General features: G+C 34.7%; 2 protein-coding genes across 2 annotated transcripts; both read right to left on the bottom strand.

The window, feature by feature from the left end:
• Positions 1-7,308: 7,308 nt before the first annotated feature.
• LOC145010210 (uncharacterized) lies at positions 7,309-9,303 on the bottom strand. The gene is made up of 5 exons (XM_078968779.1): positions 8,860-9,303; positions 8,690-8,783; positions 8,314-8,590; positions 7,635-8,241; positions 7,309-7,593 (listed from the first exon to the last, which is right to left on the bottom strand). Exons 1-5 carry the CDS (start codon positions 9,301-9,303, stop codon positions 7,309-7,311), a joined length of 1,707 nt encoding a protein of 568 aa, XP_078824905.1.
• Positions 9,304-22,023: 12,720 nt separating this feature from the next.
• LOC145010209 (uncharacterized) lies at positions 22,024-22,718 on the bottom strand. The gene is made up of 3 exons (XM_078968778.1): positions 22,641-22,718; positions 22,330-22,517; positions 22,024-22,195 (listed from the first exon to the last, which is right to left on the bottom strand). Exons 1-3 carry the CDS (start codon positions 22,716-22,718, stop codon positions 22,024-22,026), a joined length of 438 nt encoding a protein of 145 aa, XP_078824904.1.
• Positions 22,719-25,966: the final 3,248 nt, after the last annotated feature.

Raw genomic sequence — 25,966 nt, 5'->3', positions numbered from 1 at the left:
AAGTTGTTATTGAGGAACTGGAACCTGAGAGTGTGTCACCGGAACTTAATAGAAAAAAACCTTGTAGAAGAGAAGTAGGATCGTGTAGTAAAAAGCTTGAGTTAGACCACCCTGCCAACCATGTTGTTGACCAGTCACATGTAATAGATATGGATGAAAGTCAGGATCATTCAAAAACTATTGTTCCATATGTTATGTCTCACGTTAGCCAACGAAGTAATGTCATTGATGTGAATGAAGGATTGATCATGGGCCACATAGAAGAAGTGTGTAAGGGTAATTTAGCCAATCTTGCAGAGGAACCAATTTGTGAAGATATTGATGGACAACAAAGTGTAAGACTCGATGAATTTGAAGCATTTACAAATGATTATTCAACTTATGTTGACTTTCATGCTGAGTACAATGTACCAAACGGTGAAGACAATCAAGCAGAAATGGAAATTCTAGAGGGCATGATAAGTGATAAAAGTGGAGATGCTTTCTATAGTCAGAATGGAGATGGTTTTGATTATAGTGGAGATGATTCTGATGATAGTGACTACATTGTACATAAGTCTAACTTGCAATTTGATGTGGATGTAGACATGAGTGAATTCCAAAGTGTCGTGGATGTAGATGAACATGGAATTTTAAACAAGCAAACCAAAAGTATAGGTAATGACATAGTTGATGAAGAGTTGGAAGTTATTCAGAGTGATGATTATCAGTATGCAAGATTTTATGAAGATGAAAGGACAAAAATGCTTAAGGAGTTGAGTAGGTCAACTCCATGCTCACATGGGGAGATCCATTCAAAACCATATAGGGTGGGGCAGTGTTTCAAAACAAAGAAGGAAGTTGTGGACTACATGCATGCACATGCTGTAAATACAAGGAGGTCGCTATACTTAGCAAAAAATGATAAAATCAGGATAAGGGTCAAATGTGGAGGTGTTGTGGGCCAATTTACTGAAACAATTCAATGTGGTGGTCCATCAACTAGAAGTAAGGTAAAGTGCAAGGGCAAAAATGTGATTAGTAAAAAAGGAAAATGTCCTTGGGCAGTCCAAATCTCAAGGCCAGATGAGAATAAGGATTGGTTGGTGAAAACAGTACATGATGTCCATAAATGTTTGCAGAAAGATCAGTTAAACCTTGTACTTCCAAATATTTAGCAAACTTAATTGTTCCACAAATCCAGAGTAACCCTAAAATTCCAATCAAAGCTTTACACGAGGAGTTGTGTAAGAAGCTGGAGCTTGGTATGTTAGTTCAAAAGGTTGGTAGGGCAAAGCAAATGGCTGAACGTGTGATTAGTAGGGACTACCAACTTCATATGGATATCTGAGGGATTATGCTTTCGAACTGCTAAACACTAATCATGGTTCAACTGTTAGGATAGATGTGTATCCTGAACCATGCTTGTCGAATACTACAAGAACTTTTAGAAAAGTATATGTATGTCTAGGTGCATTGAAGCTGGGATTCAAAGCTGGGTTAAGGGATTTCATGGGAGTTGATGGTACATTCTTGAAAGGCCCATATCTTGGGCTGGTACTAACTGTTGTGGGTCTAGACTCAAATAATGGAATATACCCTGTAGCATATGCAGTTGTAGAGACTGAGACAACTAGTTCTTGGACCTGGTTCATGGAATTGTTAGGAGAAGACTTGGAATTGGGAGCAAATTCAAAATTTACCTTCATTTCTGATAGACAAAATGTATGTTTTACCTAATTATTTCTCATGATAGTGTAGCTTACTTTCTATTTTTAGAAATTAAACTGACTGTATTTGCATTTGTTAAGGGGATAATACCAGCAGTTGCAAAGGTATTCCCCAATGCAGAACATAGGTTTTGTTTGAGGCATATTCAAGAGAATTTGAAGAAACAATGGAAATGATAAGAGTTGAGTGACTTGGTTTGGGAATGTGGTAGAGCAACAACATTACATCACTTTAAACATGCAATGGATGAGTTAAGAAAATGAATGATGAAGCTCATGCTTGGTTGTGTAAGATTCCTGTAGAGACATGGTCTAAATCTCACTTCAGTGGTATGTCATTTAGAAGTTATGGAGTTTTATGTTTTAATATAAAATCTGTAATTTCTCTTTTTGAATATGTTTTTCACAGGTAGGGCACACTCTGATTGTTTGTTGAATAATCTTTGTGAGGTATTCAATGCTAAGATAGAGGAAGGTAGGGATAAACCAATCATCACCTGCTTTTAGTATATTAAAGAGTATCTCATGAAGAGATCGTGTGTTGTGCAAAAGGAAATACATAAATGTCAAGGGGAACTAAGTACTATTACAACTATAATTTTAGAGGAGATTAAGACTCAAGCAGCAAAGTATGTAGCTAAGTATAATGGGGCAGGAAAGTACCAAGTTGCAAGCACATGGCAGGATCAGTATGTGGTGAACCTAAATGAAAGAAGTTGCACTTGTAGGTTCTGGGAGATTACAGGTTTTCCATGTAGGCATGTTGTTTCTGCTATATGGAACAAAATTGAAAATGGGGAAGATGCCCCTGATGTTGAGGATTGGGTCCATCCTTACTATAACTTATCAACATGGAGAGCCATGTATCTGAACAAAATTGATCCAATAAATGGTCGTTCAATGTGGCAAAAAAGTGATTGTCCATTCACTTTAACTCCACCAAAACATCACACACATGTTGTTATGTCAACTAGGCTAGATATGTACTTTTAATGCCAACATGTATGTTAATGTTTTAAATATAATAAATGCATATGTGTAGGTTGGGAGGCCAAAAAAGAAGAGAGTTAGAAGGTGTTGATGAGCCCAACAGCCAAACCACTAAATTGAGCAGGAAATTTATTGCATTCACTTGTTCAAAGTGTCATAACAATGGTAAGGAGGCATTGGTGAAGTTGGATCAAAAGGAAAGACACAAGGAAAAGGAAAAGGTAATTTAGGAAATTCTGTTAAGTAGTTAGTTGGATGTTTGGGTAGTTAGGTCTTTTGAAACTTAAATTATGGTTTGGTTGTTTACATTATGGAAATTAGGTCTTTTGTAATGTTTGTATGGGTTAAGACCTTCCATTAATAAGTATGTTGAAAGTAAGTCTCATGTTTGTATGGGTTAAACACGAACTTGTAATGATTTTATCAACATTTTGCTTATGAATTACCCTCTCCAAACCTTTCTCAAAAAGATGCATGTATAACAATGTAGATTTGAAATACCATTCCTAACCATTTGCAAGATGCAGTTATAACAATGTATCATACGAAAATGCACATCAAAACCACTGATTTATAACAAAATACATAATCATCATTTCCATTAACTTAATGTGTTACATTTCATACAACAAGATGAAACCAAAAATACCCATTCCATCACAATCCAAAACCCCCTAAACTAGTTAGATGCGTACAAAAGAAACCACCCCCCCCCCCCCCCCCCCCCCAAAAAAAAAAAAAAAAAAAAATCCTATTACCATCCAAATCCTTACTGGTTAAAAAAAAACAAAAAAAACATCCATGAACAGAACAAGATCAGCCGATAGTTCCACAGTTCTGCACTTGCAATCGCAACCCTTTCTTCCAATCGATTCATTGATCTTATCAAACCTAGAATCACCACCAATGCCCTTGCACACATCGGAGGGTCAACCCACCTTACGAACCTACATCTTGAACAATTCAAAATTTGCCTTCCTGGGTTACGATCCATCCATGAGGTCAACTTCGTTGTTTCCATTCCACATCTACAAATCACTATCTTCGACACTCAGAGAAATCGTTTTGCAATTGGATGCACAGTAGAGTGAGAGTAGAAGAGGATGGGTGCAAGAAGGGTTTTCAAAATATAGACATACATTTGGTTATAAAGAAGAGGGAAAAGGTGAAAAGACCGATTTACCCTTATATTATTTTAATGTAATATGGGTTAACGGTGGGGTTCTAATGGTGTGAAGGATAAGGACCATCTGTCAAAAGTTTTGAAAGCATAGAGACCATCTATGAGATTTTTAAACCACGGGGACTAAACTTTAGAATCTGGAAAAACACAGGGACCATTTATGATTTTTTTTCTAAATTATATAAGAAAAAAATCATTCATGGGTGAATAAACGATTTATTCACATGTCAATAAATTAACATAAAAACAGTATGTTATGATAATGTTATCATCGTGACATGTTTTTTTATTCACATGTGAATATATCATAGTAAAAAAATAATTTTTACATAAATATGTATCATTAACATAACACATTTATATATATGTGAATATCATATATACATATTTACCTTCAACTTTTTTAACTATAATATATGAAAATATATTAACAGCTATATTCACAAGAATACTATTGCTTTTGAACTCATTATTTTTGATTTCGTGATTCATAGCCAATATCTATGTATTTAGAAAACAAAGAAACTTTTTTAATTCCTACGTGATCCGACCATCGTTTTCTACAACAGCAGATTCAAGTGAGACCTATACCGTTTAGCTTTAGGGTTTTCTTTTGATAATTTCTATATTGAATGGAAAGAAAAGAGAAGGAAGTTGCTTATTATGGTAGGATTTATTTATTTATTTATTTATTTATTTATTATTATTATTATTATTATTTTTATTATTATTATTATTATTATTATTATTATTATTATTATTATTATTATTATTATTTACATTCTAAGGAAGGTAAAAGAGGGAAGAAATCGGTGGGAAAAACGTGAATCACAATTTGAGATTTCTTTTCCCCGATTTTGTATCGCCCCATCGACTAGTAATTTTCTCTTCTCACTATCCTAGGTGGATTGCCCTCCCTACTTTTTATTTGAAAGTAAATTCACATGTGTTACATATTATAGGTTTTATGATGTTCGAATTTAAGTGGATAAAAGTTTAATACAACTTTCCAGATATGTTCCCCCCTTTTGCTACATACATGCTACATACAATTGAGAGAAATGTGAATTGATTATTCATTAAGAGTGTTTCAAAGTGTTGTTCATTTTTATTAATTATTCTTCTAGTAGGCTTCATAACTTTCTTCGACACCATTCATGGTTTTTTATGGGTTATGGGAAAAGGTTTATTGTGTTTTTTAATATACATTTTTAATATTTGGGGAAATGTCACTGTAGCCCCACTAACTTACAAGTTTTGGTTTAAAAGGTCCCTTATTTTATTTTTTGGCTTTAAAAGGGCATAAACTAACATTTAACCGGCTAATTTGGGATTTCGACCCAATTCAACCGGTTTGCTTGCCATGTCATCATCCAAGTAACCTACTGAGTCAACTCAGACGAGTTAGTTTTCACATCATCGACTCACCACCAAGTTCACTTACTTGGGTACTAAGGGTTAGGTGGTCCCGTACTATATAAATGGATGGTCTCTTGGACAAAACCCTAACACTTTGTTACCACCTCCGGCCAAACACAACCCGACAAACGAAAATAGAATACTCGTGTTCCTTTTCAATGTCTTCCATGGAGCCTACCCCACCACCATCACCAGATACTATAAACTCCAACAATTCGATTAAATCAAGAGATGGGCTATACTTGAACGTTTTGCACACGATTTTCTGCGACTGTGTTGATAAAATAGCCGAGCAAAAAGGTGAGGTGGAGCGCATGAAGGAGGAGATGGGTCGCGATTACCTTCATTCCAGGGTTGATGTCCTGAACATGCAACAAAGGTTCGAGATGGTTGAGAAGCGGATTAAAGCTATTGCGTTGTTGGTTGTGGGTCTTGTCGTGGTGATGCTCCTGCTAATGATTTTCATCATTCACTTGAGAATCATCATTCACTTGATAGTCAACAAGTGATTCTCAAGGAGGTGAATAGTAGTGATATGATAATCTAGTGTTCGTCGTAATCGTCTATTATGTTTAAGGTTTTTATTGTAATATATGTTATTAGGATTGTGTGTGTTCGTTTGTGTTTGTGGTAATCATCTATGATGTTTGTGGTAATCTAGTGGTGGTTGTTTACAGATGTTTTTTGAAGTCCTAGGAACATGTAACAGCCATTTTGATATTATCTTGATGAAATGTAAAGACCTTGAATGCGTTTTGATTTGTTGGGATCACTGTTCTTGATTAAGACTAACGATTTGGACACTTGGTTGGCTTAATTAATGAAAATTAATTGTTGTTGGTACACCAACTATGATAGATGTTAATGAGGTCAAACATTGGGGTAATTTCGTCAAGGGGTATTTTTGGAATTTACAATTTTTAAGAACTTACTTCTTTACTCGGCTAGGGTATTTCCATAATTTTCTCTTTATAAGTACTTTACCTCCTTTACTCGTCAATACATCCCATTTATTTGTACATGTTGTTGTTTGCATTTTGAAGTTAGCAGCTCTCGGAAATAACGAAGCAAAAATGGTGAAATGCTCATGTGGATGTTTGGCCATAATCAGAATGTCTTCCACTCCATCAAACCCTGGAAGACCATTATATGCTTGCCCCACTAAGGTTTGTTTGACTTTATTTATCATGTCACTATAGCCCTAATTTATTTGTTTTTATCTTTGCATTCTACACTTCTAACTTCTAAATTGATTTTGTTAGGGACCTCGTAATGGTTTTATTTGTTGGGTAGAAGAAGTAGACACTAAGAATATAAGTGCTGAAGCAGTTATGATTGGAGGATTGGCTAGGTCAAAAAAGAAGCTTGAATCAAAGATTTGGAAACTGAAGATGTCTTTAGTTCTAAGTTGGATTATTTTCTTTGGCATAATTGTGTACAAGTTGTAATTCGTATGTAGCAGTTTTTTATGTCCTTGTTAGGGAAATTGTTATGGTTATTTACATTATCCTTGTAATGACTTTCAATCACTAATGTCAATAATAGACACCAATGCCATGTTCACCTAGAGTAAATGGGACCATATATATATATATATATATATATATATATATATATATATATATATATATATATATATCCAACACTGATGTAAATAATGGACCCCAATACCATGCACGTCCATAAACACAACACACCATCATAAGGACATTGAAACCTTTTGCATACATAACACCACAGTGAGTTCATAACATAGTAATTTATATTAGATTAAAATTAAACAAAAATAGTACATAACATAAAATCAAAACACTTAATCCAACATTGTTTAGCATAACCAAAGTGACTACATAACACCACAGTGAGTACATAACATAAAACCGAAACACTTAATCCAACATTGTTTAGCATGACCAAAGTGAGTACAAAACATCAAATTAAAACACTTAACCCAAAATCAGTTGTCATAAACACATTGACTACATAACGACATTGACCACACTTAACCTATTCTAGTTCCATTGGCTTGTCAATAGTGTGGCCTTCCCCATTTTTACCCTCAACCCGTGTACCAAGTTTTTTCTTCAAAATTCTTTCCGACTTCTTTCTTGTCTTGACAATTACCTTTTTACCCCTCCCTCCTATATCATCTTTACCATCCTTTGTCTTCCTACAATTGCTTCTTTCCCCAACATTACCATTACTACCCTTTTTACCCCTCCCCCCTTTATCGTCTGTAACATCATTTGCCTTCTTACCACAGCTTCCTTCCCCAACTTTTCCATTATTGCCCTTATTACCCCTCCCCCTTTATCATCTATTAAATCATTTGCCTTCTTACCACTGCTTCCTTCCCCAACTTTTCTATTAATGCCCTTATTACCCCTCCCTCCTTTCTCATCTGTCATAACTTTTGCCTTCTTAGCACTGCTTCCCTCCCCATCAATAACATCTGATCTCTTCCTTTTCCTTACCTTTAGTTTTGTTGGCTTTTCAGATTTAGAACATGTAACCTTGTTATGTCCTGCTTGTTTGCATACACTACGCATAATATTTTTCCCAACCATTGACACAGTATGTCTAGCACCCCTTTCACTTGAATCCTTTCTTCTATTAACTTTAGGTCTACCTAGCATTTTTCTTTTCAATGGTGGCAAAGGTGGAATGAATTCAGTAGGTGGCCACATGTTGCTACCATTCATCCCACGCATAGGATACTTGTAGGTGTTCTTATAAATTGCTCCATAGTACATCGGATCCACATAATTACCAATATCACTGTTAAGGTATGAGATTGTTGCAACTGAATGCACACATCCATACCCATTTAGTTGCCACACTCTACATGAACAAGTCTTCTTATCTACATCCATAACGTAAGATTCTGCCAAATTCCTTGTTTCAAACTGGTTTAAACCAGTAGGTAAAACCTGCCAGTACCTGATGCAATGGTATAAAAGTTAGGGTGTATAGTGGAAAAACTAAATAAAGTATTAATAGAAAAGAAAAAACCTTTGAGCTCTTTTCAACTGATTCAATAGGATTGTAATGACTGGGCATGGTTTATAATCAGTCCATGAACAACCTTTGATGGTGAGATTGAATTGTCTCTCCATAACATACAACCTAATTTCTTCTAACATTGTGATTATTGGTTTTTTCCTTGCATCTCTAATGACATTGTTGAAGCTTTCAGATAATCCATTTTCAACTGCATCACACATCCTCCCCTCTCTAAAGAAAGCTCTACACCATGATTTTGGGTTCTTTTCCATAAGGTAGTCAAATGCTACAGGATTTAGTACTTATATTTCCTTTATTGCTGCATTGAATAGAGGTTCAGTTGATGCTTTGCAAGCTTTCCAAAACATCCTCTCATAATGCACACCACTGAACCTTTTCCTAAAGTTGGCAACAATATGCCTTGCACACTGTTTGTGTTCAACATTAGGCATTACTTCCTTCACAGCCTCTAATAGCCCCTATACAATTTAAATTCATATGTTAAGAAAATGGAAATTTATTAACAAGAAATATGAAGTATAATAAGTGATTTACCTTATGTTGATCTGACATCAGGGTGATACTACTACCATCATCAACTTTTAGATCATCTTGAAAATTCTCCAAAAACCATTTCCAATTTTCGTTATTTTCCACACACACAACTGCCCATGCTATTGGGAAAATATGATTGTTAGCATCTCTTCCTACGACACATATCAATTCTCCAATACATAATCCCTTTAAGAAACAACCATCCAGGTTTATTACTCTTCTACAACTTCCTTTCCAACCTTGTTTCAGCCCCTCAAAGCATATGTAAAACTTACTCAAATATGTCTTCCCATTAGGCATACTGTTGACATCCAATTTGACAGTTGATCCTCGATTGGATCTTCTTATCTCTTCACCATATGACCAAAGCTTGGCATAATGCTCAACTAGTGTACCTTCAATAAGTTTAATTGCATATTTCTTTGCTCTTCTACATTGTCCCATACTCACATCAATTCCAAAATTTTGTTTTACTTCTTCCTTTAGTAGCCTAACACTTATCTTTTAGTTTTTGTAAGAATTTGGATGTGAAATGGCTACCAATCCATGCATAGCTTACAATTGACCCAATTTTAAAATTTCTACAATTATTGTCATCGATAAGAGACTTAATCTGAATAGATTTTCCCTCACTCATCCATGAAGCCCACAATCTAAACTTGCATTACTATCCTTTATCAACAACATAATTACACAACATATGTTTTAATTGTTTAGGATTTTAAAATCTCATTCCTAACATAGGTTTTTGTTATTTCCAATGAACAGTTTCATTAAAAGCTGTTACCTCCTCATGAATTGGGTCATGTTCATCCATCTGATCAAATGGATCTTCATGAGATAGATCCTCTTGAGGTGGAGTATCTGGAGTTGGCTGCTCCTTAGGGCAGAGCTTGTTCAAAAATACATCATTCAAGGTCTTGTTCATGGGGATGCAATCTCCATCTTCAATGCTATCGTCCAAATCACCTTGCACTTGTACTTCATCTAGGTCAATGCCTCCTTCTGTCTCAACATGAAACTCTTCTACTACTTCACCTACACCAGAAAACTTGTCCTCTAGGGTGCATACTTCAGCCATCTCATCAACAATCCATTAATGAACATGAACACCAACACGATCTATGTACACAGAAATTACACAACCAGAATCATACGCTACTTCGATAAACTCCTGGTAGTCTTTCTCAGTTGCTATTATCATCAGTCCTTTAAGGAACTCAATATCGAGCATGCAAAAGTACACATCAACACATGTATCGTTTGCGAATCTCTGAATGAACTCTAGAAATTCATTTTTGTCCATTCCAGCAAAATCCACATCCTCAAACCTTTGCTCCACTCCATCTGAGTAACTGATTACTGGATACCTCGTAAACAAAGCAGCAAAATGAAGATCTATCTTCATGTAGACGGCCATAGAAAAAAAAATCCAAGTTTGATTTTTGGATGAACAGTAGAAGAAAAAGATGTAGATGAAATCGATTAAAGACAAAAATTACTTGGAAATGAAGGGTTGGTGTCATTTATCGATACACTAACACGTGGCATATTATTTAGTTTAATGACCTGGCTTTCTTTTAGTGACATGCCCAAGAAATAATGCTAATTGGGATTGGGGTCACCGGGTAACCCCTTCATTTTATAAAAAATGGCCTAATTAGCCGGTTAAATGTTAGTTTATGCCCTTCTAAAGCCAAAAAATAAATTAAGGGACCTTTTAAACCAAAACTTGTAAGTTAGTGGGGGCTACAGTGACATTTTCCCTAAATATTTCATTATAGTTTTCTATATTAAATTTTAATATGGAGACATATAAGTAATTGGTAAAATATTCTTATACACGGTTTATGAAGCACAATTAAAATTGTAAAACTTCATAAGAATTATGTATGAAGTCTAACATAAGATCTAATAGAGGATGAATAGTTTTCTTCGGGGAAATAAATATTAGAATTTATTATTAGTTATTATGTAATAATAAAATTATAACTTTTAAATGAAATATTTATGTTTAAACTTTATAATTAACTTGTCTGTTTATATATTTGATCTAAATTAATTAATATCAGTGCCTAGTTTAAGAAATATAAATTAAGTTATATACAAAAATTTAATATTTTAAAATTATTATTTTGCTCCAAATTAAATTTCATAATAACATTATTTAATTATAATCTTCAAACTTTTAGTATGTATTAATGATTAATTCATGTATAATTGATTTGTACAAAAAACTTTGTATTTTATACCTATTAAAATTCAAGATATGACTAATATGCTTTATAATATTATATATATATATATATATATATATATATATATATATATACACACACACACAGAGAGAGAGAGAGAGAGAGAGAGAGAGTGAGAGAGAGAGAAAGAGAGAGCCAAGTTCTTTTGAAAACCAAAATATTTGTGAGAACTTATGAACTCATAATCTACTCATCATTTTTCAAAACAAAAACACTAATCTTCTCAAAATGATGCGTCTAAGCCATATCTAGGCTAAAAAAATGACTTGGAGATTTTTAAATTTTATTTATTTATTTATTTATTTTGGGAAATGTGGATTTATGTACAATCAATAGTCATAAATTTTCAATGAACAAAGCAAGTGTTGTTAGCCCACCGATGAGGGAGGGCTAAACGGTATTTACAGATTGAAACTAGAAAACCTTAATTCCCGAACTAGCTTCATGGGCATAAGAACATGTATTGATGTACCATATCAGTTAATGCTCCCAGGTTGATGCGATGTATTCCACCAGTAGACTACAACATTTTTCCTAAATTTTCGTAGAAGTTATTTCCGGGCATACTAAAAAAAAGGTTCTTGTACACCTCAACCCGCCCCTTGGAAAGAAAAAGGTAGCACCGAAGAAAGGAAAGAGCGAGATGGTGGTTTGATTGTGCTTATCGGGAGTCCATATGACTGTTGATTGTTCATACATGCAAATTTCTAAAATGAATAAAAAATCGTCAAATCTTTTTTTGAGCTTAGATATGGCTTTGAGATAGCTTACATGCACCATTAAGAGAAGATTAGTGTTTTTGGTTTTGAAAAATGATCTGTGGATTATGAGTTCACAAGTTCACACTTTTTTTTAGTTCTCACAATAACTCAACCATATATAGGCGGGTACCCATCCCAATAATCTGAAACCGGAACCAGAATTGAAACCGGCAGTTCTTGGAATGTAGGATGCGGAATCGGAATCAGTTACACCTGTTCTTTAGATTTTAAAACTGGTCTCGAAACTGGTTCCGATACCGGGTACCTGGTTGTATCTTGATTTTTTATAATTTTCTATCTTGATAGATAATGCAATCATTAGAAACTATTAAAAAACTATAAACATTAATCAATGACCATTGAAAATTTTCATAAGGAACAAAAATTTGACACCCACACCCACGTGTTACAAACTCAATCAAAGATGGGCCGAATAGCAATCAAAGACAGAAAGGGTTATTTATATTACCTCCACAATTAGATGTCATATGTGTTACACACAGAAGGTTAATTGTTTGTATTCCAGTTCATATTAGGATTGTTATTTTATTTTTTAATTTTTTATGAAACTATTTCACACGATCAACACATACATATCAATTCGGCTACATATAAAGTACGAAGCTCATCTTTAAATGCATAAAATATTAAAGAGGCAGCCAATTAGAAAGAAATAACATTAGCAATATCCATTATCATTTAAAAGATATAAAACAATTTGTGTCATTCATGGCAAAACAGCTAATGCCCCAAAATACACACTTATTTGGGAATTATACGAGCGATTAACAGATAATTTATTCTGAAACCAAAGCACACTTTTATATATATATATATATATATATATATATATATATATATATATATATATATATATATATATATATATATATATATATATGAGAAAAATGAATATATAGTTGTCATGTATATATCATTAGGTATAGAACTTCCAATACTAAGTCGTTTCGACGATTTAAATACAAATATTTAATTTTAAATGTAATATATTTCCCATTCTATCGGTTATCTCCAATTCTATCGATTTTCCTCAATAATTTATTTCAAATGATTACTCTTACATTGACTTTGCAGCTTTATCATAATCTTTTTTTCAATTCCATCTTAAACTAACATGAGTAATTTTGTGTTTATAAATATTGACACTGGATAAATAAGAAAAAGAAAGAAACATACATTAATCAATGTAAGACGATGGAAATTACTTTACTAATTGTCGACATGAGAGATATGCATTATCTTTTATTAAAGGGAATTGACCAAAATTAAACATGTTATGCTTGAGAAATTTGACGTAAATTATGGAAATTATAATACGCATCAAATTTAAAAATGTTTTAAACCAAATTTTAGTTAAAACTATGTAGTTTTAGTAGGTTCTATATGTAATCTTAAATACAACACAACCACATATTCACTAACCCCTACATATATATATATATATATATATATATATATATATATATATATATATATATATATATATATATATATATAGAGAGAGAGAGAGAGAGAGAGAGAGAGAGAGAGAATCAAGATCAAATAAGAAGGAAATTTTTGGTAGGAAGGTAAGAAATTTTTTTATATGCATATTTTCTTAGCAAAAATTGAAATGAATCATTAGATGATTCAAAAGTAAGATAATTCACAAGAAAAAATTCCGAAAAAACACTTTCATGATTCACTTTTAGGTAAATCAAGAAAAAAATTCACTTTTATGACAAATTTAGTGAATATCAACAAAATCATTATAAAAATGAATCATCGAAATGTTTTTCGGGATTTTTTTTTGGTAAATCATGTTATTATTGATTCATTTGTTTTTTGCGCCAAAAAAAATAAGTCGAATAAAAATGTATTACCTTCCTACCAAAATTTTTTTTTACCGCATCTATATATATATATATATATATATATATATATATATATATATATATATATATATATATATATATATATATATATGTGTGTGTGTGTGTTTTCTTATCATTCATTTCTATAACTAGGTTATATTCACATTTATATAGTTGTCAAATAGTTATCTTTTATATTTATGTTATAAACTTTAAATATTTTAACATATAACGGTATATGTAACCTATGACTTTATAAGTGTGTAAAGCAACTTAAATATAGCAAATTTAGAAAAAGGAACGTACCCTGAATTTATTTTTATTAAATATTAAATATAATATTCTTAATAGGTGGCATGTTATTATGCGACATTTTAATAAAATTAAAAAACACTTTATTACGTACATATATGAATTAATTCAAAATTATCAAATCACAAATATCAAAAAGATGTTAAGTGCAAGAAATGGATACCGAGTAGATGAAAAATATCGTAATGCATGATGACACTTTAATCTCAGTTGTTGATTGTACATAATTCCACGTGATGAGTATTCTCATATATTTTCCAAAGTGTAACATGGTCTAGACAAACTATTAGATTCACATGTGAATAGTTTTCATTAATCAATACAAGCACTTTGTTTTCGTATAATATTGAATTTACATGTAAAATAAATGTTAAAATATTTAAGAAAAAATCATTCATAGGTGAATAGATGATTTATTCACATGTCAATAAATTAACATTAAAAACAATATGTTATGATATTGTCATTGTCATGACATGTTATTTTTATTCATATGTGAATAGATCATAGTAAAAAAACCATTGAGAGGATCCAGCAGGTCCGGAGCAGGCTCCAGACTGCTTAGAGTCGGTAGAAAAGCTATACCGACAAGCGCCGTTTAGACTTGGAGTTTCAGGTGGGCGACATGCTTCTCATGAAGGTGGCACTTTGGAAATGTGTCATCTGGTTCATGAAGCGGGACAGAGTTGGCCGCAGGTACATTGGTCCTTTCAGGGTTATAGCCCGGGTTGGCAAGGTGGTGTATCGATTGGATCTTCCAGCAGAGTTCAGCCAGATCCACAGTACTTTTCATGTCTCACAGCTGCGAAAGTGCTTAGTGGATGACTCCGCGATAGTGCTTCTAGAGGATATACAGGTTGATGAGAGCCTGAACTACATCGAGAGACCAGTAGCCATTCTCGACAGGAAGATGAAAGAGCTAAGGAATAAGAGGGTGGAGCTGGTGAAGGTGCAGTGGCAGCACCGTAAGGGTTCGGAGTGGACTTGGGAGCCCGATGAGGAGTTGAGAGAGCATTACCTAGAGTCGTTTGAGGCAACAGACTTTGAGGACGACGTTTAAGACAAGTGGGTGAGAATTGTAATGCCTGATTCTTGGTACACATTTAATTTAATAATTTATTCATTTTTGTAGAGCAACTCGACAAGTTGGGATCCCCAAACTTGTCGAGTAGAGATTAGGAGGGACGCGAGATTTAAGCAACCTACTTGACGAGTCGAAAGCCCTCAACTCAACGAGTAGGCTGGCAGGGATGAAACCTTAATTTTGAGGTTTTGCACCCTATTTAAGCATCTTAATCCCCTCATGCTAGCCTCATTTCACGCCTCCAAGTCCCAAATCCTAAATCCAGAAACCCTAATGCACTTGTGAGCTTGTGAGCTATTTTTGAGTGAAGTTTTGTGTGTGTTGCAGCGTGTGAAGGAAGGAGAAGTGTGGGGATTCATGAAGAAGCTAGTAGATCCAGAGACTCAATTTCATTCTCATCATTTCCTGGTAAGCAAGTCTCAAACTTGCTTAGTAACTTCTTAGATCTCCTTATTATCATTTTATTGGGTTTTTGGTCCAAGAAGCATGATCTTTGGGAAATGGACGTCCCAAGTGAGAGTACCTTCAGATCAAGAACCTTGAAGGGCTCTCATGGCATAAAGGTGCAAACTTTATGGCCATTGAAGCCCCATGCAAGCTTTAAGATGTCATTTTGGCCTTTAAAGCCCCAAAAGGCCGTGCATGGAAAGAAAGATGGAAGCTTTACGTTTTCTTGTAGTGTTTAGGGTCCAGATCTCATTTTATATGCCTTGGTTTAGAGTATTGATGGCGTTTCGATCAAGATCTAGGTCTTAACGAATTAGGGTTTTAGCTAAACCCATTATGTAATGCTATTAACGGGTAAAGTTGGAAACTTTACCCTTAAAAGGATATCTTTAGTGTATATGTGAAGTATGAAGCTCAGATCTGAGGAGTAGGGGCTTAATCCATTAAGAAGAAGCAAAAGACTGAAGAACTCGACGAGTCCATAGAGGGACTCGACGAGTTAGAACGATTTGTCCCGATTCTGTAAAGGGCAGAACTCAACGAGTCTAAGGAGGGACTCGACGAGTTGACTCGTTTTATCATGATTCTACTGAGCATAGGAACTCGGCGAGTTAGAAGGATGACTCGATGACTTGAGTCAACTTGGGGTGTTGACTTTGACTTTGACTGGACGCTGACTTTGACCAAAGTTGACCCGTGAAGGGGTCTTGAGTAGAGAATGGAATCTAAGGAGTTGTTTTCTGTATAGGGTGTGAGTAGAGTCAATTGTAGGAATAGAGACGTTTTAGCTATTTCACCCGACATTAAAGGTGAGTTTTCCTCCAGTAGTAACAGGCCGAAGGCACCAATGCCGACCCGTTTATGTATGTTAGCATATTCCAGACTAATATCTGATGTCGGGCAGTGCCCGATGTAGTTGTATATGTGTTTTCGGACTTCGGTCCGATGTGGGGAAAGCCTGAGGAATGTTTGTATGCTTGATGTCTTCGTGATTCTTGCATGTGCTTGTTTTATATGTTTCCGGACTTCGGTCCAATGCCAGGGAAAGCCCGAGGAATGTTTATATGTTTCCGGATCTCGGTCCGATGCCGGGCAGGGCCCAAGGAATGTTTATATTTCTATGTTATGTGATTATGTTTACATGTATTTTTTGATATGTTATATGTATACTAAGCTTTGATCGATGTCGGGAGGGGCCTGTTGCCGGATTTCGGTCCGATGCCATGCGGGGCCCGATGCCGGACTTTGGTCCGATGTCGGGCGGGGCCTGATGTAGCGGGCAAGGCCCAATATATGTTATTATGTGATTATGTGGATGCTTTTAGATACTTCCGGTAGCTAAGATCGGGACTTTATAAAACATTTAGTTACTATATAATCATTATACTTTTAATGAGAATTAAAGTCATTGTCTTACTCGTTCGGCTAACAATCCTCCATCAGTCAAGGAAGCGGTGGGTGAGAGTGGATACCCATTAAACTGCCATTTTATAGGCAACAACCTTATACCCCCTTATAGATCGGCTTCATGAATTACTAATGGTAAAACGACTTGATCTTATACATACATACATACATATATATATATATATATATATATATATATATATATATATATATATATGTATGTATGTATGTATGTATGTATGTATGTATGTATGTATGTATGTATGTATGTATTATTATTATTATTATTATTATTATTATTATTAACTTATAATACTATAAAGTATAAGGGTTGAATTTGAACTTTTAAAATTATAAGGGTTGGAACTAAAGTTTTCTAAAGTGACTTTACATATTCCAAAACTTAAGGGCAAGTTTTGTAACTATTCAAAACTTTTCAACTTTATAACTTATGAGATAATGGTTTACTAAAATGAAGACTCTTCATTTTATGTAACCTATGTGTTCTTTAATGGAGTTTAAAAGAAAAACTTTTGGTAATCCATAACTTGAGGACAAATTATGGACTCCATTAAAAACATTTAGATCATGAATTAAACTAACAAACAATTTGCAAATAATTCCTATGATCTACCAAACTTATAATTGTATGAACATTCATATCAACAATTTCAAGAATCATATAAACACATATAAAACTTGAAATTTTGATAATAACCATTGTAAATGGATTAGCATAATCATTACCATATCAAAAACAGGTTTTATAAGTCCAAAACAATTTAGGGGTAATGATTCTTGTCCATTTCCAGCAGCAAAACTCAAAAAACTGCACTCTAGGCCTCATACTCGTCGAGTACACGAACCTACTCAACGAGTAGGATGAATATATGCATGGACTCGTCGAGTCCCCCCATGGACTTGGCGAGTTCACTCAGCAGAATGCATAATTTTCAATTTTCTTCAACAATTTGCATCAAGTATCAAGAAAACAAGCCTAGGCTCTGATACCACTGAATGGTTTTGAGCATTCTAACACTCCTATGGTGTACATGCAAACCTAGAAACCTTGGATCTATGTTTTACTAAGATACACACAAATTTGATTTTTCCAAGGTTCTTAACCTAACTAGCATGGCATGGGGAAGGTGAAACATAAAAACTAGTAGAAGAACATACCTTTCTTGTTGCTTGAATTCCTTAAGAACTTTGTGAGCCTAGCACCCCAAATATGATTCCTCAAATGTTTCACACAACACCGCAACTCTTGGAATAACTTTGAGAGAAGTACAATATCACTCAAAATCGGCTAGCCCTCATTGTTCTAGTCTTAGTGACGATTTTGCTAGACTATGGGGTCTTTATATAGTGTGTCACAAGTAGGGTTACACCATGTAAACCCTAATTGACATGGCTTTTCATTTCCTCTATGATCTATGGGTTTTAACCTCCATGGAGCACCCAATGGGTTTTAGCCCAATCCAATAAACCATGGATCACTAGCCCACTATATAAGAATAAATGATTTACACAATCAATTTCATATATTTCATTAGTCTCTTTTTGATCACAAAATTAACTCTAAATTAATTCTTGATCAATACTAATTAAATAATATGATTTCATATTAATATACTATAACTTATAATATATTAACAAATCATAAGTGTTCTTCTTTTCATTTTGTCTATCCAATTATCCTGATGCTATGCAACCCAAATGGACCATGCCAACCGGGTCAAGTACATACCATAAATAGTTATAGACTTAGACACCTTATCCAACATTTAGCAGTTGTGAAGAATATGTACGATGACAAATAAAAGAGGACCATTGAAGATGTGTAGGTCGTTTGAGAGTAGTGGATGTGTCTCTCGAAGACACGTTGGGGATACCATTCGAGTGTCATATGGGGCTTTGTATTAATCTGATTCTAGATGTCGTATGGTATAGTTTTGTGAGGAAGAAGGTCTACTTAGTTTTGTAATATGATTAATCACTTAAAATCTGAATCGTATGACTTATTTAAGATAATTTGGGCCTCAGACTATCCAGGGGCATCAACATAGGTTCATCGGATTCCAATTGGGGGAAAGTTACTTGCCTAGGGTAAGTGTTCGAGGACTGCACAAACTTCAGGCCATTGAGAAGACTTTGAGGTATCTTTTTTTTGAACGACGGGGTTAGTGGTTAGCAGTTAGTATCACGAAAGTAGTTAGCATCATGAAACTTTCAACACATGGATTAGAACTCGAGACCTCCAATCTAAGAGGCAAAGCCTCTAACATGTGGGCTAGTCCCACTTGGCAAGACTTTGAGGCGGCTGTTACAAACTTTTGTAATTGTTAGTCTTTTCAGTCATTTGGCATAAAGACTTTCCCTCCTCAAAACCTCAAGTACCTCTCTTAAGTGATCCTCCTGTTACTCCTTGGTCTTAGAGAAGACAAAAATATCATCAATGAACACAAGCACTGACATATTGAGCATTACCAAATCAAAGTGGCGAGTCCATTAGTAAGCCCATAAGGCATCATTACAAACTCATAGTGGCCATACAGAGTATTCGATACATCATCCTCTCTCACTTGCATATGATGTTAAACCAAACACATATCGATCTTGAAAGACTAAGATGCACCAAACAAGTCGTCGATCCTCGGTAGTGGATAACGGTTCTTCACCATGAATTTATTAAGCTCCCTATAGTCAAATCACATCCTGTGCGATCTATCCTTCTTCTTGACAAAAAAAAAAAATAGTGCTCCCCAAGGCCAAAATCTATTGTCCAATAGATCCTGAAGTTGGATACACAACTCTTGCATCTCTGGTGGTGCAAGCTGATATTGTGCCTTGGCCATAGGAGTCACACTTGAAAGCAAATCAATCATGAAGTTAACTTGTCTTTCTAAAGACACACCTGACAGGTCGTCATGGAAAACGTCTAGGAACTCCTAAACAGTTTATATCTTTGAAATGGTCTTTTTTTCTCCTCCTGAGTGTGGAAAACATATCCTATAATCTCATATAACCATATTGCAAATATATCTTAGCCCTTGATGCGGAACATAAAGTTCAACTACATTAGACACCCTCACCCTGAATGGTCATCTCTCCTCCTACTTAGGGTTTGAACTCGCACCATTTGTTGCTCGTGATCAATCAGAGCCTTAGGCTCAGCCAATCCATACCAACCACTATGCTCATCTCACCCATAGTAATAAGAATTAGATCAATCGGGAACCTCACAATGTAGATCTCTAAAACAAAATCACAGTAAACTCCTGATGCTTTAACCACTTGATCATCCGCTATCTCTACCACAAGAGGTTGGTCCAACGCTCCCATAGTGATATCAAAAGTCTGGTTGAATGCAAGAGATATAAAGGAGCAACTTGCTCCCAAATCAAATAATAATAGAGAAATAGTAACGTTTAGGAGTTCTCTAATGATGTTTTGGGCTTGATCTTAAATGGAGATAAAATCAATTGGGCTTGATATTGAATGAAGTTCTCAATTCCCTCGACATGCTATATCATGTGTCTTCCTATATCAAATGCAAGTGAGGCCTCGTTGTCACCTTGAACTTCTTTGCTATCATTTGAGTTTGAACCCCGGATCTTTCTTATATGTTTATGATGGGTCTCTCACTCTGGCTCTCTCGCTACAAACACCATCTCAATGAACGTCTGACATCTAACAACTGCCATAACATCCTTGATATAAGTCCTTAACATCCTCAAGTACCAAGATATTTTCATATTCTTGGTCGTTGCATACTCGGAGCGAAACAACGCCCTCTTAATGAACCTACTAGTTATCTTCGTCACTAGCTCCGTCGTTTGTGCAAGTGTCAAGACCTCTTGTGCCACTTGAAAATAAAAATGTTATCGATAAGACTTGTTTATTGGTTTATATTGATACTTGTATCTGTTTTAAGATTGTTTTTGTTACCATGAAAAAAGAAAAGTATGTTTATTTTCAAAGTGTAAGGCATTTTCAATGGCTATACTTTCATTATGAGTTAAATGTTTGTTATTTAACATTATTCGATTACTAACTTTTTATAACAAATTAATAATGCAAAATATGCAACCAAAATTTAATCATATGGCTAAAAATATGTAACATAATTGAGAAACAATTATCTCACGATCTTACACAAGTAAAAACTATGCAAACATGTATTATATATGCTATTGATTCTAAAAAAGTTTGAATTGAATTACTGGAAAGGTTATACTTGAACAACTAAACCACACACAAACCACACTACATAATGCGGTTTGTAAGTTTTGAAACGCATATCCGGTGCATGCGGTTAGACTATAAACCACACCACACCACACCACAAATACCAAATTAATGTGGGTGGAGGCATTTTTAATGAGAGGGGAGGTGATTCTTCAACAAAAGATTTTTATTCATGCACCGGACAAAAAAGGTTATGCATTGACATTTATACCGTTCTATATAAATTAAGAAATAATAAAAAGAGAGATCCCAAGTTTCCTTTTTATACCCCTTAGCTATTCTTTCCCGAAAGATTTTCCTCTTCATAATCACAAGAAAAATAGTAGAAACAAACAATTTAATCCATTCTGCAAGTTCAAAGATTCATCATACTAGAAACTTACCATTGCAAAGTGTTTTTTTCAAAGGTTTATGATATCATAAACTTACCATCGCAAAATAACCACAACAAATGATTCAAGTAAACATGCACAACATTAAAAAAGAAAGCAATATTTATAAGAGCCATTGCAGAATATTGAAACATTAAATATATCTATTAAAAATAACAATTAGATGCTAAAACAGAACTTTTGATAATCAAGTAACAACCTACCAAATCGAATGACCTTCAGATGAACACGCAACAACATACATATACTAATTGGTAAACACACACCGACTGGAATTGTAGAGACGCACCAACTAGTATTCTAGGTTAAAGTTAATCATCTGCAGACCTTGCCATCAAGCTCAAAATGAAGTCTTTATAACGTTCCTTTGCAACATCTTTAATCTTTTGCTGCAGAGTGGAGAGACATATTATGATTTGCCAAAAATGCTTTTTTGATCTCAGTCATGTCATTATCTGCACGTGTGACAATCACACGTGTAAGCGCGTCCACATCATTGGCTTCAAAAGCATCCTCAAAAACCTCAAGAAAATACAATACTAGGTCACATCTGCATTTCAAAATGACCTTCATAATCTCATAGTTTCCTACATTCTTCAAAAGAAAATTATGTGCGATATGGGTCATGGGTGTCTCTATTTACATTTAACCAAACTGAACTAAAAATATTGCATTAAAGTCAACATTTGGTATTGTTCCCTAAGCATCTTGTCAATGTAGTGTATGGTTTCATTTGTTATTAACTCAAGGGCGCGATTTTTCCCAGCATGTCTCAGTGTTTGGAATAGCATCTTGGCATCTGTTTGAAGATCTTCTACTTCTATAGCATTCCTTTCATTCTCATGGTCTCCAACCAATAACGCAATCAATAGCTTTTTATTAAACAGATTATTAGACCTTGTTTGGCATAAATAAACTAGCTTATTGTAATTTAGCATTTTGTACATCAAATAACATATCTAGTGTAAACTTAAGTTGAAAACAAATTATTTTACCTTGAGCTCTAGGGTTTGGGGGATATAAGTCTTCAGTTGTTCCTCTATTGTTGTACTGTATAGTTGTTGGTAGACCATTTTAGCTCCAACCAATTGTGCAGGTGATCTGGTGCATGTTGGTGATTTAATCACCAAATATATTTTAGTGTAATGAACAAGTGTTTCAAGAATAGTGTTTTAGTTATAATACAAGTTAGGAGGTGTGAGAGTGCACACTTGTATTTACTGAAAATTGTTAGTACCGAACGTTGATCTACATTGTTAGAACAGTACGAGGACTAATTTGTCATTCTTTAAAGATGCAAATTCAAGGATTAATTTGTATTTTTTTCAAAATTGAAATCTGTTCTCGTTTTATCCGTTGTGTGGATAAGTCCGGGAAACGTATAACTTCGTTGAAACACAGAAAACTGAAAGGACGCTTTTCTTCTTCATTCTCTCTCAAAATTGATTCTGTGTTTTGTGCCTAAAATCATAATCGTTTCTTCAGGAATTATCCTAGTTTGGATTTTGTGATACCCAAGGCAATTAGGGTCGAAATATCAAACAAGGAAAGTGTATCACACGATTCCTGTTTGTGATCCAGATTTTCTATAACCTAATTTCGAAATTCCCCAACAATCTTGTTTGAAATTATCGTTTTCTGGAAAAGATGGCTGGCAATTCATTGAAAGACATGAATACTTCGTTTGGCAAATTGGAGAAATTTCAGGGCCAAGATTTCAGACATTGGCAAAAGAAGATGCACTTCTGGTTGACTACTTTGAAAGTTCTTTATGTTCTCTCTACTCCAAAACCAGAAGAGGTTGAAGATGCAAGTCTGGAACAAATAAGAAGGAGAAGCAAATGGGAGAATGACAACTAGATCTGCCTTGGTCACATTCTTAATGGTATGTGTGATTCCCTCTTTGACACTCATCAAAACATTGAAACTGCAAGTGAATTATGGAACACACTTGAAGCAAAATATATTGCAAAAGATGCTTCAAGTAAAAAGTTCATTGTTTCTGATTTCAACAATTATAAAATGGTTGATACTCGATCTATAATGGAACAATATAATGAAATCCTACGAATTTATGGTCAATTCAAACAACACAACATGTCCATGGATGAATCCTTTGCTGTTTCAAGTGTGATTGATAAACTTCCACCCTCATAGAAGGATTTCAAACACCATCTGAAACATAGAAAGGAAGAAATAAGTTTGATTCAACTTAGGAGTCATTTGAAAATCGAAGAAGGACTTCGTGATCAAGAGAATGACAAAGGAACTGGAAAGGGCAAATCTGATTTTGGACAACCCCAAGTTCATATGGCTGAATGTGATAAAGAAGACAATTCTAAGCACAAGGGAAAGAGTAAAAAACGTAAATATGAGGGTCACAACAAGAAGTCCAACAAAAAGTACAAGGATTCCAAGGAACTTGTGTGTTGTAGATGCCATCTGAAAGGGCATATGAAACGTGACTGTCGGGTGAAACTTGGAAATAAAGGTGCAAGTGGTAGTGGAAAAGATGGTGCTGGTGGTGGCAGTGGATCTCATGATCAATCTACAACCAAAGGTCAAATTTCTATTGATCTTGTAAGTTCAGTATTAAATGTTATGCTACTAACTCCAGAAGTTTCTTTTGTACAGGGGGTTGATACAGATTCATGGTGGCTTGATACCTGTTCTACACATCACGTGTATAATGAAGAACGGTGGTTCACGAAGTTGAACATAGTAAATAAAGATTCTGTCTTACATATGGCGGATTGTGACATCCCCAAAATCACGGCCAGAAAAGACCGATTTTGTTTATGCTTTATAAAAATCAGAGTACTTCATTTTATAAAAAAGGTTGCGGAATTTGTTCCCAGAAAAACATGGTAAATACGTTATTAAAACATTTTCGAAGAAATGTATTTATTTCATTTTAAAACGTTTGGGATGTCATCGTTAATACAGGAACATAAGCATAAACAGAACTTACAATTATTCACACTAGTGGTCTACATCTCTTTAAATCTCTCAGTGTAATGTCACTTCATATCAACACCTGTGATATAAATAAACTGAGTGGGTCAGGTTGGGAAACCTGGTGAGCACATAGGGATTTCAATCCCACAATGTTATACCATATATATAGTTTAAAATTCACAAAATATACAATTTCACCATACATATATATAAACAACTCTTATCCCACCCCGTCGATCCTCGCAACGAGGCTATCCATACTCTCGGACCTAAGATTAGTCGTTTTACCTACTCCATACTCTCGGATCAGAAATGAACGAATTTACTAAATCCATACTCTCGGACTAGGGACGAATGACTAATCCATACTCTCGGATTAAAGATGAATGATTATGCCTAATCCATACTCTCGGACTAGGGACAATAGCTAATCCATACTCTCGGATTAACGACGAATGATTATGCCTAATCCATATTCTCGGACTAGGGACAATGACTATGTCTAATCCATACTCCCGGATAAGTGACATATACTAACTTCTATTCTCTGAGTTTTACTCACTTGTACTCGTAAGAATATACTACCCAATATTCCTCATTTTTAATTTAGGTCTACTCTTTATCCTAAATTATCAAATATAATCAGGTATGTTCTTTAACACGAATTTCAAGCAACATCAATTAACTCGCACATAAACATATAATTAATACTTCAATCAATACTTGTATTAAAATCATGTTCATGAAAGGGACTATGCACTCACCTGAGAAGGTGGTGACTCGGTACTCGGACAGCGCTTTGTTTACTTTAAAATAATTTCCTTCGACGAAACCTAGTATTATCACCAATAGATTTTAGTCTATTATTCGCCGAGACTAATTAATAGTCTAGCTATTATTACTATTATATAAGCGTTAAAAAAATACTTACATAACCCATAATAATAGCCCAAGTATTTATTATATGTTCTTAATAACGTTAATATAATTAAATAAAAACTATATTAAAAATAGCATAGGCGTAGCTCACTTACAGCGGGTTTTATAGAAAACCAGGCTTTGCTTGGAGCAGCGTTTCCGAGCCGAAAAGCTCTTCTTCTCGGAGCCGTCGAACACTCCGGGGCTTCCGCCTCGTGCTAGGGAGGTTCCCTAAGCTTTTCGGGGGATTTCGGGGCTAGAGAGAGGTTCTAGAGAGAGAGTAAAGAGAAGAAAGAATGGGAAAGGTGTGAAGAAAATGAGGGTGGGAGAGGTGGTATTTATAGGGTGAAAATGGCTGAACTTGGTGCCACATGTCACCATCTAGTGGCAAGACTTGGGGAGAAAGCAATGGCCAAGATTGTGCCACATCATCCATTTTCGCACA

This window comes from Lactuca saligna, chromosome 8 (assembly GCF_052625555.1).
Source record: "Lactuca saligna cultivar CGN05327 chromosome 8, ASM5262555v1, whole genome shotgun sequence".
Lineage (NCBI taxonomy): Eukaryota > Viridiplantae > Streptophyta > Magnoliopsida > Asterales > Asteraceae > Lactuca > Lactuca saligna.
Note: the sequence above shows the minus strand (reverse complement) of the source record. Positions and strands in the feature narration are given on the sequence as shown.

Excerpts from the sequence above, each read along its gene's own strand:
- LOC145010209 (XM_078968778.1), bottom strand. The coding sequence starts at position 22,718 with ATGGTCTACCAACAACTATACAGTACAACAATAGAGGAACAACTGAAG. Across the intron at positions 22,518-22,640 it reads CCCAAACCCTAGAGCTCAAG|CTATTGATTGCGTTATTGGT; the intron begins GTAAAATAATTT and ends TTTAATAAAAAG. Across the intron at positions 22,196-22,329 it reads CTTAGGGAACAATACCAAAT|ATGTGACCTAGTATTGTATT; the intron begins GTTGACTTTAAT and ends TTTGAAATGCAG.
- LOC145010210 (XM_078968779.1), bottom strand. The coding sequence starts at position 9,303 with ATGGGACAATGTAGAAGAGCAAAGAAATATGCAATTAAACTTATTGAA. Across the intron at positions 8,784-8,859 it reads TGATGTCAGATCAACATAAG|GGGCTATTAGAGGCTGTGAA; the intron begins GTAAATCACTTA and ends TAAATTGTATAG. Across the intron at positions 8,242-8,313 it reads CAGTTGAAAAGAGCTCAAAG|GTACTGGCAGGTTTTACCTA; the intron begins GTTTTTTCTTTT and ends CCATTGCATCAG.